This window comes from Salvelinus namaycush, chromosome 3, assembly GCF_016432855.1.
Source record: "Salvelinus namaycush isolate Seneca chromosome 3, SaNama_1.0, whole genome shotgun sequence".
NCBI lineage: Eukaryota > Metazoa > Chordata > Actinopteri > Salmoniformes > Salmonidae > Salvelinus > Salvelinus namaycush.
In genome coordinates this window covers 71,564,359-71,576,003 of record NC_052309.1, presented here as the reverse complement: position 1 = coordinate 71,576,003, position 11,645 = coordinate 71,564,359, and the positions used below count along the sequence as shown (strand labels likewise).

General features: G+C 42.4%; 2 protein-coding genes across 2 annotated transcripts; one reads left to right on the top strand and one right to left on the bottom strand.

Moving 5' to 3' along the window:
* Positions 1–7,099: 7,099 nt before the first annotated feature.
* LOC120036902 (hemoglobin subunit alpha-4) lies at positions 7,100–8,016 on the bottom strand. Its single transcript, XM_038983195.1, has 3 exons — positions 7,849–8,016; positions 7,443–7,650; positions 7,100–7,350 (listed from the first exon to the last, which is right to left on the bottom strand). Exons 1-3 carry the CDS (start codon positions 7,941–7,943, stop codon positions 7,222–7,224), a joined length of 432 nt encoding a protein of 143 aa, XP_038839123.1. The 5' UTR covers positions 7,944–8,016; the 3' UTR covers positions 7,100–7,221.
* A 1,831-nt stretch (positions 8,017–9,847) lies between these two features.
* On the top strand, positions 9,848–10,803 carry LOC120036841 (hemoglobin subunit beta-4). The gene is made up of 3 exons (XM_038983156.1): positions 9,848–10,015; positions 10,192–10,414; positions 10,554–10,803. The coding sequence occupies exons 1-3, from the start codon at positions 9,924–9,926 to the stop codon at positions 10,683–10,685; spliced, it is 447 nt and encodes a 148-aa protein (XP_038839084.1). The 5' UTR covers positions 9,848–9,923; the 3' UTR covers positions 10,686–10,803.
* The last annotated feature ends 842 nt before the right edge of the window (positions 10,804–11,645 follow it).

The following is an 11,645-nucleotide window of genomic DNA, read 5'->3' as shown; positions in this document are numbered from 1 at the left end:
GTCTGAAAATGTGGGAACAATCAGACTGTGGACAAGATCAGGACATATAATGCATGTTAGAACCAGGTATAAATGGGGCTAAATAGAGGTAAGAAGGGCTCAAGGAAAGGGTGTGATGTGTGAGTATGTGAGTGAGATAGCAGGTGAGTGAGCGAGCAGGTGTTGCGCATATGTGTGAGTGTGTGTACGAGTGTGTGAAACAGAAGAGGTGTGTGTGGGAATGGTGGAGGGGGAGGTAAGGGTAGGCCATGGTGAAGAGGTGGGTTTTTAGGCGGGACTGAAAGATGATAATTGACTTCCAGAGTTCCAGAGCCTAGGAGCAACCCTGGAGAAGGCCCTGTCACTGAAACTCTGGAGCTTGGACCTGGGGATGACAAGGTGGCCAACTGTGGTTGAGCGGAGAGAGCATGAAGGCTGGTAGGAGAGAAGAAGGTCAGAGAGGTAAGGGGTAGCAAGGTGGGGGAGAGCTTTTTAGGTCAGGAGGATCTTGTAATTAATGCGGTGGGAGACAGGGAGCCAGTGGAGTTCACAGTGGATGGGGGTGATATGCTGCCAGGATGATTTAGTGGGTTAGAAGATGTGCTGCCAGGATGATTTAGTGGGTTAGAAGATGTGCTGCCAGGATGATTTAGTGGGTTAGAAGATGTGCTGCCAGGATGATTTAGTGGGTTAGAAGATGTGCTGCCAGGATGATTTAGTGGGTTAGAAGATGTGCTGCCAGGATGATTTAGTGGGTTAGAAGATGTGCTGCCAGGATGATTTAGTGGGTTAGAAGATGTGCTGCCAGGATGATTTAGTGGGTTAGAAGATGGGCTGCCAGGATGATTTAGTGGGTTAGAAGATGTGCTGCCAGGATGATTGAGTGGGTTAGAAGATGGGCTGCCAGGATGATTTAGTGGGTTAGAAGATGTGCTGCCAGGATGATTTAGTGGGTTAGAATACGGGCTGCCAGGATGATTTAGTGGGTTAGAAGATGTGCTGCCAGGATGATTTAGTGGGTTAGAATACGGGCTGCCAGGATGATTTAGTGGGTTAGAATACGGGCTGCCAGGATGATTTAGTGGGTTAGAAGACAGGCTGCCAGGATGATTTAGTGGGTTAGAAGATGGGCTGCCAGGATGATTTAGTGGGTTAGAAGACGGGCTGCCAGGATGATTTAGTGGGTTAGAAGATGGGTTGCCAGGATGATTTAGTGGGTTAGAAGACGGGCTGCCAGGATGATTTAGTGGGTTAGAAGACGGGCTGCTGAGTTTTGAACCATTTGGAGCTTATCGAGGGAGTCTGTGGTAGTGCCGGGGAGTAGTGAGTTGCAATAGTCTATTCAGGAGAAGATGAAAGCATGGATGAGAGTTTCGGCCGGCAGGACAGGAGAGGGAGGGGCTGACTTTGGCGAATTTGCCTTAGTGGAATAATTACTTTTTTACAGTCTGACGGATGTGGTGGTTGAGAGACAGGGTCTTAAGGTAGACAAACATACATATTTCTGTCCAAATACCTTTCACAATTGCCTCATACAACCTTTGGATTGCTGCCATTGAGGTCTGATTCATCATACCACTGTGAGGACACAGTGCATTTGACGACAAAATGTTATCCTTCTTCCTCTAGCTGAGGAGTAGCAGGGGGTACACTCCTTGTGGAACCTATGTACCTGGAATCATTAATGACTAAATAACTTCCAGAAACACAACAAATCAGTCAAATAATGACCTTTAGATTTACAGTCTTAAATGAGACAACAATGAGACAACAACAAATAAGTGCATAGGGCCTATCATTTCCCTGAGATAGAAATACAGAAATATTTTTAGAGGAAAACATAATAAAGCTTAGCAGCTTGTTTGCTGCATTAACCAAAGTTGCATATCTTCCATGTTTCATTGTCTTATTTGCCCATTAATCTGTTGCCTTAATTTTTTGGGCCTCTAACTTGACCTTTAGCTGTATTGTTGCACCACAGAACTTGCACTTCTTTGATGCTACTCCTATTGATGTGTTACAACTAGGACACAGCTTACGGCTGGAGCCAGGATGCATTCTGCATGAAAGGTGGATACGAAAGTGTCTGGGAGAAAAAGCCCTATACACATAACTTTGACTGATGGAATGCACCAGGGAGGTCCACTCTGGCAATGGGCTTGAATTGACAAGGAGAACTAGAGATTGTGAGATAAAAACTATACTAACATAGCAATTAATAAAGATAGTTTGGCCAACTAAGGAGCTGACGTTGAGTTCACATTAAACGTCAAGCCCTGACCCTTCTCAAACCCATTAAAGAAGTGCTGTGTGTGTTTGAAGGTGACATGGGTTTCAATGACTCAATCATATGGGTCAGATCTGATAATGGACCTCGCCAAGTAATTAAACTAAGCCTGAGGCTTTAACATGCCACACTGTAACGTAATGTGTCATACTAACTGTTGACTACTATTGTAACCTAGATGTAGGCTACCTGCCATAGCTTCAAGTGCACAGTGCAATGAGTGTCGTTAGTTGACAGATGAAACACTACCTGGGACAGTGGGATTTGGTTACTTATTTTAAGATACAATGTTTGAATAATCTCCTCCAGTTGATTTGCATTTTAAAAGTACAACCTGGTTTGTTTTTGAAAACACAAGAAATGGGAAGAAAGCTGAATTAAAAGAGAAAAAGTTTCCACTTACTTAAAATGGAGCCAGAGGATAGATCAAGAGATCTGTATCAAGAGGATGTATAGAAAGAAAGAGAGAGAGAGAGACTAAAGGTGTCAGCCGTAGGTCTGAGTGGTCTGAAGAGAAGGGTGGTAGGTCTGAGTGGTCTGAAGAGAAGAGTGGTAGGTCTGAGTGGTCTGAAGAGAAGGGTGGTAGGTCTGAGTGGTCTGAAGAGAAGGGTGGTAGGTCTGAGTGGTCTGAATAGAAGGGTGGTAGGTCTGAGTGGTCTGAAGATAAGGGTGGTAGGTCTGAGTGGTCTGAAGAGAAGGGTGGTAGGTCTGAGTGGTCTGAAGAGAAGGGTGGTAGGTCTGAGTGGTCTGAAGAGAAGGGTGGTAGGTCTGAGTGGTCTGAAGAGAAGGGTGGTAGATCTGAGTGGTCTGAAGAGAAGGTGGTAGGTCTGAGTGGTCTGAAGAGAAGGGTGGTAGGTCTGAGTGGTCTGAAGAGAAGGGTGGTAGGTCTGAGTGGTCTGAAGAGAAGGGTGGTAGGTCTGAGTGGTCTGAAGAGAAGGGTGGTAGATCTGAGTGGTCTGAAGAGAAGGTGGTAGGTCTGAGTGGTCTGAAGAGAAGGGTGGTAGGTCTGAGTGGTCTGAATAGAAGGGTGGTAGGTCTGAGTGGTCTGAAGAGAAGGGTGGTAGGTCTGAGTGGTCTGAAGAGAAGGGTGGTAGGTCTGAGTGGTCTGAAGAGAAGGGTGGTAGGTCTGAGTGGTCTGAATAGAAGGGTGGTAGGTGTGAGTGGTCTGAAGAGAAGGGTTGTAGGTCTGAGTGGTCTGAATAGAAGGGTGGTAGGTGTGAGTGGTCTGAAGAGAAGGGTGGTAGGTCTGAGTGGTCTGAATAGAAGGGTGGTAGGTCTGAGTGGTCTGAATAGAAGGGTGGTAGGTCTGAGTGGTCTGAATAGAAGGGTGGTAGGTCTGAGTGGTCTGAAGAGAAGGGTGGTAGGTCTGAGTGGTCTGAATAGAAGGGTGGTAGGTCTGAGTGGTCTGAATAGAAGGGTGGTAGGTCTGAGTGGTCTGAATAGAAGGGTGGTAGGTCTGAGTGGTCTGAAGAGAAGGGTGGTAGGTCTGAGTGGTCTGAAGAGAAGGGTGGTAGGTCTGAGTGGTCTGAATAGAAGGGTGGTAGGTCTGAGTGGTCTGAATAGAAGGGTGGTAGGTCTGAGTGGTCTGAAGAGAAGGGTGGTAGGTCTGAGTGGTCTGAAGAGAAGGGTGGTAGGTCTGAGTGGTCTGAAGAGAAGGGTGGTAGGTCTGAGTGGTCTGAAGAGAAGGGTGGTAGGTCTGAGTGGTCTGAATAGAAGGGTGGTAGGTCTGAGTGGTCTGAATAGAAGGGTGGTAGGTGTGAGTGGTCTGAAGAGAAGGGTGGTAGGTCTGAGTGGTCTGAATAGAAGGGTGGTAGGTGTGAGTGGTCTGAATAGAAGGGTAGTAGGTCTGAGTGGTCTGAAGAGACGGGTGGTAGGTCTGAGTGGTCTGAATAGAAGGGTGGTAGGTCTGAGTGGTCTGAATAGAAGGGTGGTAGGTCTGAGTGGTCTGAATAGAAGGGTGGTAGGTCTGAGTGGTCTGAAGAGAAGGGTGGTAGGTCTGAGTGGTCTGAATAGAAGGGTGGTAGGTCTGAGTGGTCTGAATAGAAGGGTGGTAGGTCTGAGTGGTCTGAAGAGAAGGGTGGTAGGTCTGAGTGGTCTGAAGAGAAGGGTGGTAGGTCTGAGTGGTCTGAATAGAAGGGTGGTAGGTCTGAGTGGTCTGAATAGAAGGGTGGTAGGTCTGAGTGGTCTGAAGAGAAGGGTGGTAGGTCTGAGTGGTCTGAAGAGAAGGGTGGTAGGTCTGAGTGGTCTGAATAGAAGGGTGGTAGGTCTGAGTGGTCTGAAGAGAAGGGTGGTAGGTCTGAGTGGTCTGAATAGAAGGGTGGTAGGTCTGAGTGGTCTGAAGGGAAGGGTGGTAGGTCTGAGTGGTCTGAATAGAAGGGTGGTAGGTGTGAAGGGTCTTTATTTGGAGCTGCAAAGTAAAGAGAATAGAACAAGCTTAGAATTGTATTTCACAGCTGTATATGTAGGATACTTATTTTAATTAAAAGAATTAACTGAGCATTAAAATTTACTTAATTTGTAAGTGTACAATCACAAAAAATACAGGTGGTGTACAAAAATGTAAAGAATGTGAATGATGGATAACAAGATGACCATTGGATAGATACACATTCACTGTGGATGGGAGCATTGCTGTCTTGTTGTCCCAATTCATCCATTGTTTGGAATTGTTTTCTCCACAAGATCTAAAACTGTCTAATTTAGAAAGACTTTGCTAAGACAAGTTGAACTAGCTCTATTAGGCAGGGGTGTCAAACTCATTCCACAGAGTGCCGAGTGTCTGCTGGTTTTTGGTTTTTCATTTCAATGAACACCTGGACAATCTAACCTGGACAACCTAACCAGATGAGGGGAGTTCCTTAGTAATTTGTGACCTTCATTTATCAATCAAGGGTGGAGCAAAAACCTGCAGACACTCGGACCTCCCATGGTAGTAGTTTGACACGTGGATTAAAGTAATTAACCACTCAAACTAGTTTAATCAGGTGTGTAGATGTTGCCCAGTACAAAACCCTGCGCCCACCATGAAACTCCATAGACTGTAGCCTAGCTGAAACTGTTGAGTAGGCCTGTAGCTAAGATTTTGATTGAAAACCTTGACAGATCAGTGAAAATGCATAGTGGTTTGAGAAATGTCGTAAAAAGCAATAAATCAATCTCCATAACATTACATACTAGCGATTACAACCACATTGTTTATTTGCATACTTCACTTACCGGGAAAGAGAATGATCGCTTGGGAGGATCGGGTACGTTCCAAGTTGCCTTCTTTGTTGAAGTCATGATGCGCGTTTGTGTTGTAGGTCAAATTACACAGATTCTGCACAGAATAAGAATATACATTCAAACTGCCTGGAAAAGTGTTTCTTAGATTCATTTAATTTGATATTCTTATATAAACTGAACAACACAGAAAGTAACCTCCCCTGCAGCCGATTGTGTTGACGAGCTGGAACGCGCTCCGCATTACATGGGGTTGAAGTTGCATATGTACAGTACTGATCTTGGGTCAGTTTTCCGTTATTTTCTCGTACGACTTGGGGAGAGAAAGCAACATCACCGCAAGGGTTTTGATCGGTCAACATATGTTTTCTGACTGCAATGAGCGCAACACCCAAAAATATTAAGTGAAATCAAGCATAGAAAACAGTATTTGCCATTGATAATGTATTTAAATGTTCCCTGGCAAAGATCCCAAAGAGTGCCATTACTTGGAGTAATCTCTGAACTGTTTCAAAATGCCTACCTGTTGAATATCATCTTGTCTGCAGCAAATAAATGTATCGGAAGAGTGGAGTGGAAGATTAAATACATTTCTTTCAATGGAAAAATCACCCATACAATAAATCTGAAGACAGATGTAGGCTATGTATGTTGGCTGCTATTACACATACTAATGCCTCGTTCAGGTACTATCGGAGTTCTTGGGAATTCCTAGTTCCGACTGGGAAGTTTCACTTGAATGACCCTCCAAATAGGAATTACAAGTGGGAAATGAGAAAAATATGTGGCCAATCTTGTTGGTTTAAGGATTGTTCAGACTTCAAAAGCACTTGAACACAATCATGTCGGAGTTACAACTTCCCATTTTCCCATTTCCCACGAGAATGTGAAGCCAGCATAATACTGCATTCAAGTGCTAGTCGGTACTAGGAAACTGACATTTCTGACTTTCTAACTGGTTGAACGTGTTACTGTAGCCTAAGTATATAACATGAGTGACATGACCGTAATAATCATAATGGAAAGGCCTTGGAAGTGCCATAAGTGTAAGCCAACATAATTCATTATTTTACATTAACCTGTTTAACATGTAATAGATGCATTATGAAGAAAATGTTGTAATTTAGGCTCCACGAAATAAGAAATGGGTTATGAAGAAAATCGTGTACTGTTGCCTACATGACAAAAAGGCCTTCTGATTACAAGTGCACCAGTATCCAAAGTATTAAGCGAAATCAAGCACAGAAAACAGCATTGGCATTAATAAAACAATATTTCCCACGAATTAAGTCGCACGTAAATGTGCGTCTTTTCTCAAAAATTCTGTTCAGCAAGTCTAAAACAGTACATATAGGCATACAACGACACATTTTAAAACATGGTTAAACAAAGACAACATTTCTGTATATTCATAACGTTGAATTAGCCATTAATAAGAACAAAAATTAAATATAAACTTTCGCGTCTATATGGTTGTTGGAAAGGCTTGTGTGTACATATACGCACGAATTGATTGTGAAACTGTGTTGCACAACATGAGGGGGTACGTGTCCTCCTGCCCCCTATGGATATTGAATGTGAGACAACGAAAATGAAAAAGGAACACCTCAGTATGAGTTTCATTTAGGTTTATTGTCAGTGTGTCAATATCGGAAGGACATTACGTTTGAGAAACATGGATGAACGTCTAATTCTGATGTAAGACTGTGAGAGCTTGTAGCTCGGATGACAGTTTAGCGGTACTTCTCCGCCAGGGCCAGAGCTAGTTGCTGCAGGAACTTGTCCACGGACAAATGGATCTCGGGGGTGAATTCGGCGGGGAAGTAGGCGGCAATGACCACAATCAAGTTGTGAGCCAGGATCTGCAAAGGAAAATTGAAATAGATTATTTCACCTTCACACAGGTAAAAACTCCGATTTTTTTTGTGTTTTTTTGTGTGTCTTTTTCTCTTACCTTGAAGTTGGTGGGGTCCACCCTCAGCTTGGTAGCGTGCAGTTCACTGAGCTTGGTCAAGAAACCAAAAAGGTCGTCCAAGTTGCCAACACATTCATCGATCTGATTCATGATGGTGATGCCGTGCTTCTTCACTGGAGCGGAACCGGGGGCCACGGAAGCCCAGTGGGAGAAGTAGGCCTTGGTCTGGGGGTAGACGACAAGCATCCTGTCGTGGACATTAGAAATGATGTGAGACAAAATTCATCTTAAATAATCATTCACACGGTCGGGGATCCGGTCCATATTTTTGCTGAGATAGTTATACGCATTCATAGCTTCCATTATAATTGACAGAGGAATTATGTGTTAATAACTGGAATACGTGTTATAGTCTATCATTTATTATACATCGTTATGTAATTACCTGGAAAGAGCCTGTTCTCCAATCTCATCGGATTTAGGGAGGATTTTGCCCCAGATGGCCTTCACGTTGGCTTTGTCCTTGGCTGAGAGACTCATAGCTGTCTTGTCCGTTTATCCACTTAAATGAAGATGCTGAGAAAAGAAGCGTGTGAGCTTACACTTTTCAGAGGCTGTTTTTATTGAGGCAAGAGAGAAGGCACACCCCGATATAATCTTGGCTCCACCTCTGATTGGGCATTTTTCCAAGACAAGATTAATGTTTTATTTTTTTGTCTTTTTTTTTTACATGTTATGGAACTGAGCCAATTCGTATAATGCCCAAAATATGACATTTGCACATAATCGATTTCGTTTGTAAAAATGCTGTCATAACATTGTATGTATTTATTTCATATAGATTGAATAACAAAGTGTTTTAGAAACACTTAATACCTCAATATTTTCTTTACAGTTAAGGTTTAGTCATACGGTCTAATATTGCAGAGTATAGGCTATGTGATTCTGTACACAAGGCAGTGTTGGGGAGTAGTGGACTGCATGTAATTCAACTAGTAATTTAACTGCATTTTGCAGTAGCTTGGTGGTACTTGAACTACATTGAAATCTAACTAGGGTTTTCAGTAGTTAACTACTTTTTCCCCCATGTATCAGCTAACTACTGGAACTACACACTACTTTTTTTGCAAAATAAAATATGGATGAAGTAGGCAATTTACTTTTTGGTGCGTTAGACCTGCCTAATTCTGACTTGAAACATCGTTTTTCTGCTAATAGGCTAAAATACACACTGTCAACATTTTACCCCAAAGTTCTCTGACTTACAATTTTTACTCTATTACATTTCAGATTTACATATGATCATTTTTCACGAAGTTGTTTGGATAGTGAACTTCTTTTCCATAGTAACTTTATATTTTTCTTAAGGGTAGCTTTAGAGTAGCTTAATTTCTTCCAGTGTGAAGTAATTGCTAGCTTGGTAAACTATATTTTCAGAGTAGCTTCCCCAACACTGACAAATAGTTGCAACGTGATTGGATTGGCAACTAGCAACCAAATCAAGACGTGTTGGCTTATATCCCATTTGGCCTATGTAGTCACAGTTAACACATAAATACTGAGACAAATTATATACCTGATAATCGGTGGAAAGGTTTTGTTTCGGTTAAAAAGCGTACCCTATGCCTATCACTAAACATTTTAATAATATATAGGCTACGCGCATTGTATTTCAGTGGGGTTAAACAAAAAGCTGTGGTTTCATTGAAGTAAATAGGCTGATATCCACATTGAATAGTGTCCAGTTAGAACCCATCATGTAATTCCCCTGATGAAGGCAGATAAAACTACTTTTCACCAACTGACATTTAGATTATCATTCAGAAAGACCAGAAATATGGAACTATCAAATGGGTGGGGCCTTCTGAATATTAAGATAAAACAATTTGAGTCATGCTCTTTCTTTAATAGTTTACTCCCAATCCTGGCTTTTCTTTTTTTTTTAAATGAGACCCTAAATAACCACTTACATCAATAATTATCATTTTATAAACATAATATTGCAATTAAATGTGAATATTACAACGATACATTCAAATAGAATTTAGGGCCAAATAAGGTTCTACACTGAGATAATTGGCATAAAATTTCCGAACCTTCATTGGTTTGAATGGTGTCAGATATTATTTTGAACTTAACAATATGAATTGGGGTATTAACTACTATTTGCAGTATGTAAAGAACATCGAACAGAACAAGACTATGTCAATAACTAAATGTTGACAAAATGCCGATGAAGGCTAATCATGGCTTGATAATTCCATCCGTAATAATTAGAATTTGGCAACGCCTAAATGACCAAGCATTATCTTTAAAGGTGGGATGAGGTTGGCACAATGCCGATATGTGCCACACTCGAGGACCTTGCCCCCCCAAGACATTCATCCAATCATGTTCTGTGTTCTGTTCAGGGCGGAGATACTGAACATCCATAAATTGGACGTCCCATGAGACAAAAAGCTCAGGGATCCCTTGTAACATTTTGCAAGTACCAACGGAAATCAACAAACAAACGTCAACATGGTCGACTGGACAGATGCTGAGCGCAGTGCCATCGTAGGCCTGTGGGGAAAGATCAGCGTGGATGAGATCGGACCCCAGGCCCTGGCCAGGTACATTATTATAATATTTATGTAGAAATCATTAAATAATAACACGATAATAGACTACCTAGGTTATTTAGCACTAATTGCGTAGTAGAACATCGCGGTGTTCACCTTTGGTGCGATACAGACCATATTGATTGTGAAGTATAATTTTAATGGCAGCCTGTTTAATTTATTTTTAGACTTCTGATCGTGTCTCCATGGACTCAGAGACACTTCAGCACCTTCGGCAACCTGTCCACACCCGCTGCCATCATGGGTAACCCCGCCGTGGCCAAGCACGGAAAGACCGTGATGCACGGACTGGACAGAGCTGTGCAGAACCTGGATGACATCAAGAACACCTATACTGCACTGAGTGTGATGCACTCCGAGAAACTGCACGTGGATCCCGACAACTTCAGGGTGAGTATTACACTTTAGCAAACTGAAACAAAATACAAAAATAAATAGTCTTATGAATTAAATAGCGTTATGAGCCGATGTAAAGCTTATTCCAATATTACATTCTCCATCTGGTTCCTTTACGGTCCCCTCTCCACAGCTCCTCGCCGACTGCATCACCGTGTGCGTGGCCGCCAAGCTCGGTCCCGCCGTTTTCAGTGCTGATACTCAGGAAGCCTTCCAGAAGTTCCTGGCTGTCGTTGTGTCCGCTCTTGGCAGACAGTACCACTAGAGCATCACTCGACAGCATCAATATGGAAGAGAGATGACACTCCAACTCCAGTCTGTTAGGCTGGAAGCTGTGCCATAGCTACACATATTGAAAATAATAAAATACATGTAAAAGCATTTATCTTTTTGAAGTGTTGTTTTTCGATGGAAAACGCTCTCCTGCAATTTTCCTGATGGCAATTGGGTTCTAGTTAGGCCCTCAGTGGATTCAAATAAGCGATGTACATCGCCTAGCCTACACATCTTCAAGTTTGAAAATAAATTATTTCCTAAAACGTGGGCAGATGATCACATGTTTTACATTTAGCAGATGCTCTTATCCAGAGAGTCTGCTAAATCAGAGTTAAGTGTCCTGCTCAATGGCACACACGACCTTTCGGTTAACAACACTCTTATCCACTAGGCTACCTGCCGACCATCACATAATGTTTTCTAATTGTAATATGATAACTACAGTATATTTAAATAGTATTTTCTTTGTTTTAGATATTTAAATATGTATTTCCTTAGAATGACTGAAATCCACTGTCAACAAATGCTTTTACCTAAAAACCCATTTAAGTCAGTCTTTTTAGCAACATTTTAAACGTCATACCCCAATCATGTGAAATTATTTTCAACACATTAATTGAGTAGCCTAACACAATCCATTTAAAAGATGATTTTGGAGCCTTGCCCTCACCATCGTTGGATTTATCCACAGCAATGTGACAGATCGCGCCGTCTTGCAAAACGAGGGCAACTGATGCAGAGCTATATTCAAACATATTCGATAAAATACAAAATAGTGCTGTAAGAATTATTGCGTCCTCGCGAGTGGCGCAGCGGTCTAAGGCACAGCACAGTGCTAGAGGCGTCACTACAGATCCGGGTTCGCATGGCTCTCGACCTTTGCCTCGCCCGAGTACGTATTGGATTTGCAGCAATGGGACAAGACTGCAAATACCAACTGGATATAACG

What these genes read in the sequence shown, in the direction of transcription:
- LOC120036902 (XM_038983195.1), bottom strand. Translation starts at nt 7,943, where the DNA reads ATGAGTCTCTCAGCCAAGGACAAAGCCAACGTGAAGGCCATCTGGGGC. An exon ending in GGAGAACAGGCTCTTTCCAG is followed by an intron (nt 7,651 to 7,848) that starts GTAATTACATAA and finishes TGTCCACGACAG; the next exon opens with GATGCTTGTCGTCTACCCCC. An exon ending in TGGACCCCACCAACTTCAAG is followed by an intron (nt 7,351 to 7,442) that starts GTAAGAGAAAAA and finishes TTTCCTTTGCAG; the next exon opens with ATCCTGGCTCACAACTTGAT.
- LOC120036841 (XM_038983156.1), top strand. Translation starts at nt 9,924, where the DNA reads ATGGTCGACTGGACAGATGCTGAGCGCAGTGCCATCGTAGGCCTGTGG. An exon ending in GGACCCCAGGCCCTGGCCAG is followed by an intron (nt 10,016 to 10,191) that starts GTACATTATTAT and finishes ATTTATTTTTAG; the next exon opens with ACTTCTGATCGTGTCTCCAT. An exon ending in TGGATCCCGACAACTTCAGG is followed by an intron (nt 10,415 to 10,553) that starts GTGAGTATTACA and finishes CCCTCTCCACAG; the next exon opens with CTCCTCGCCGACTGCATCAC.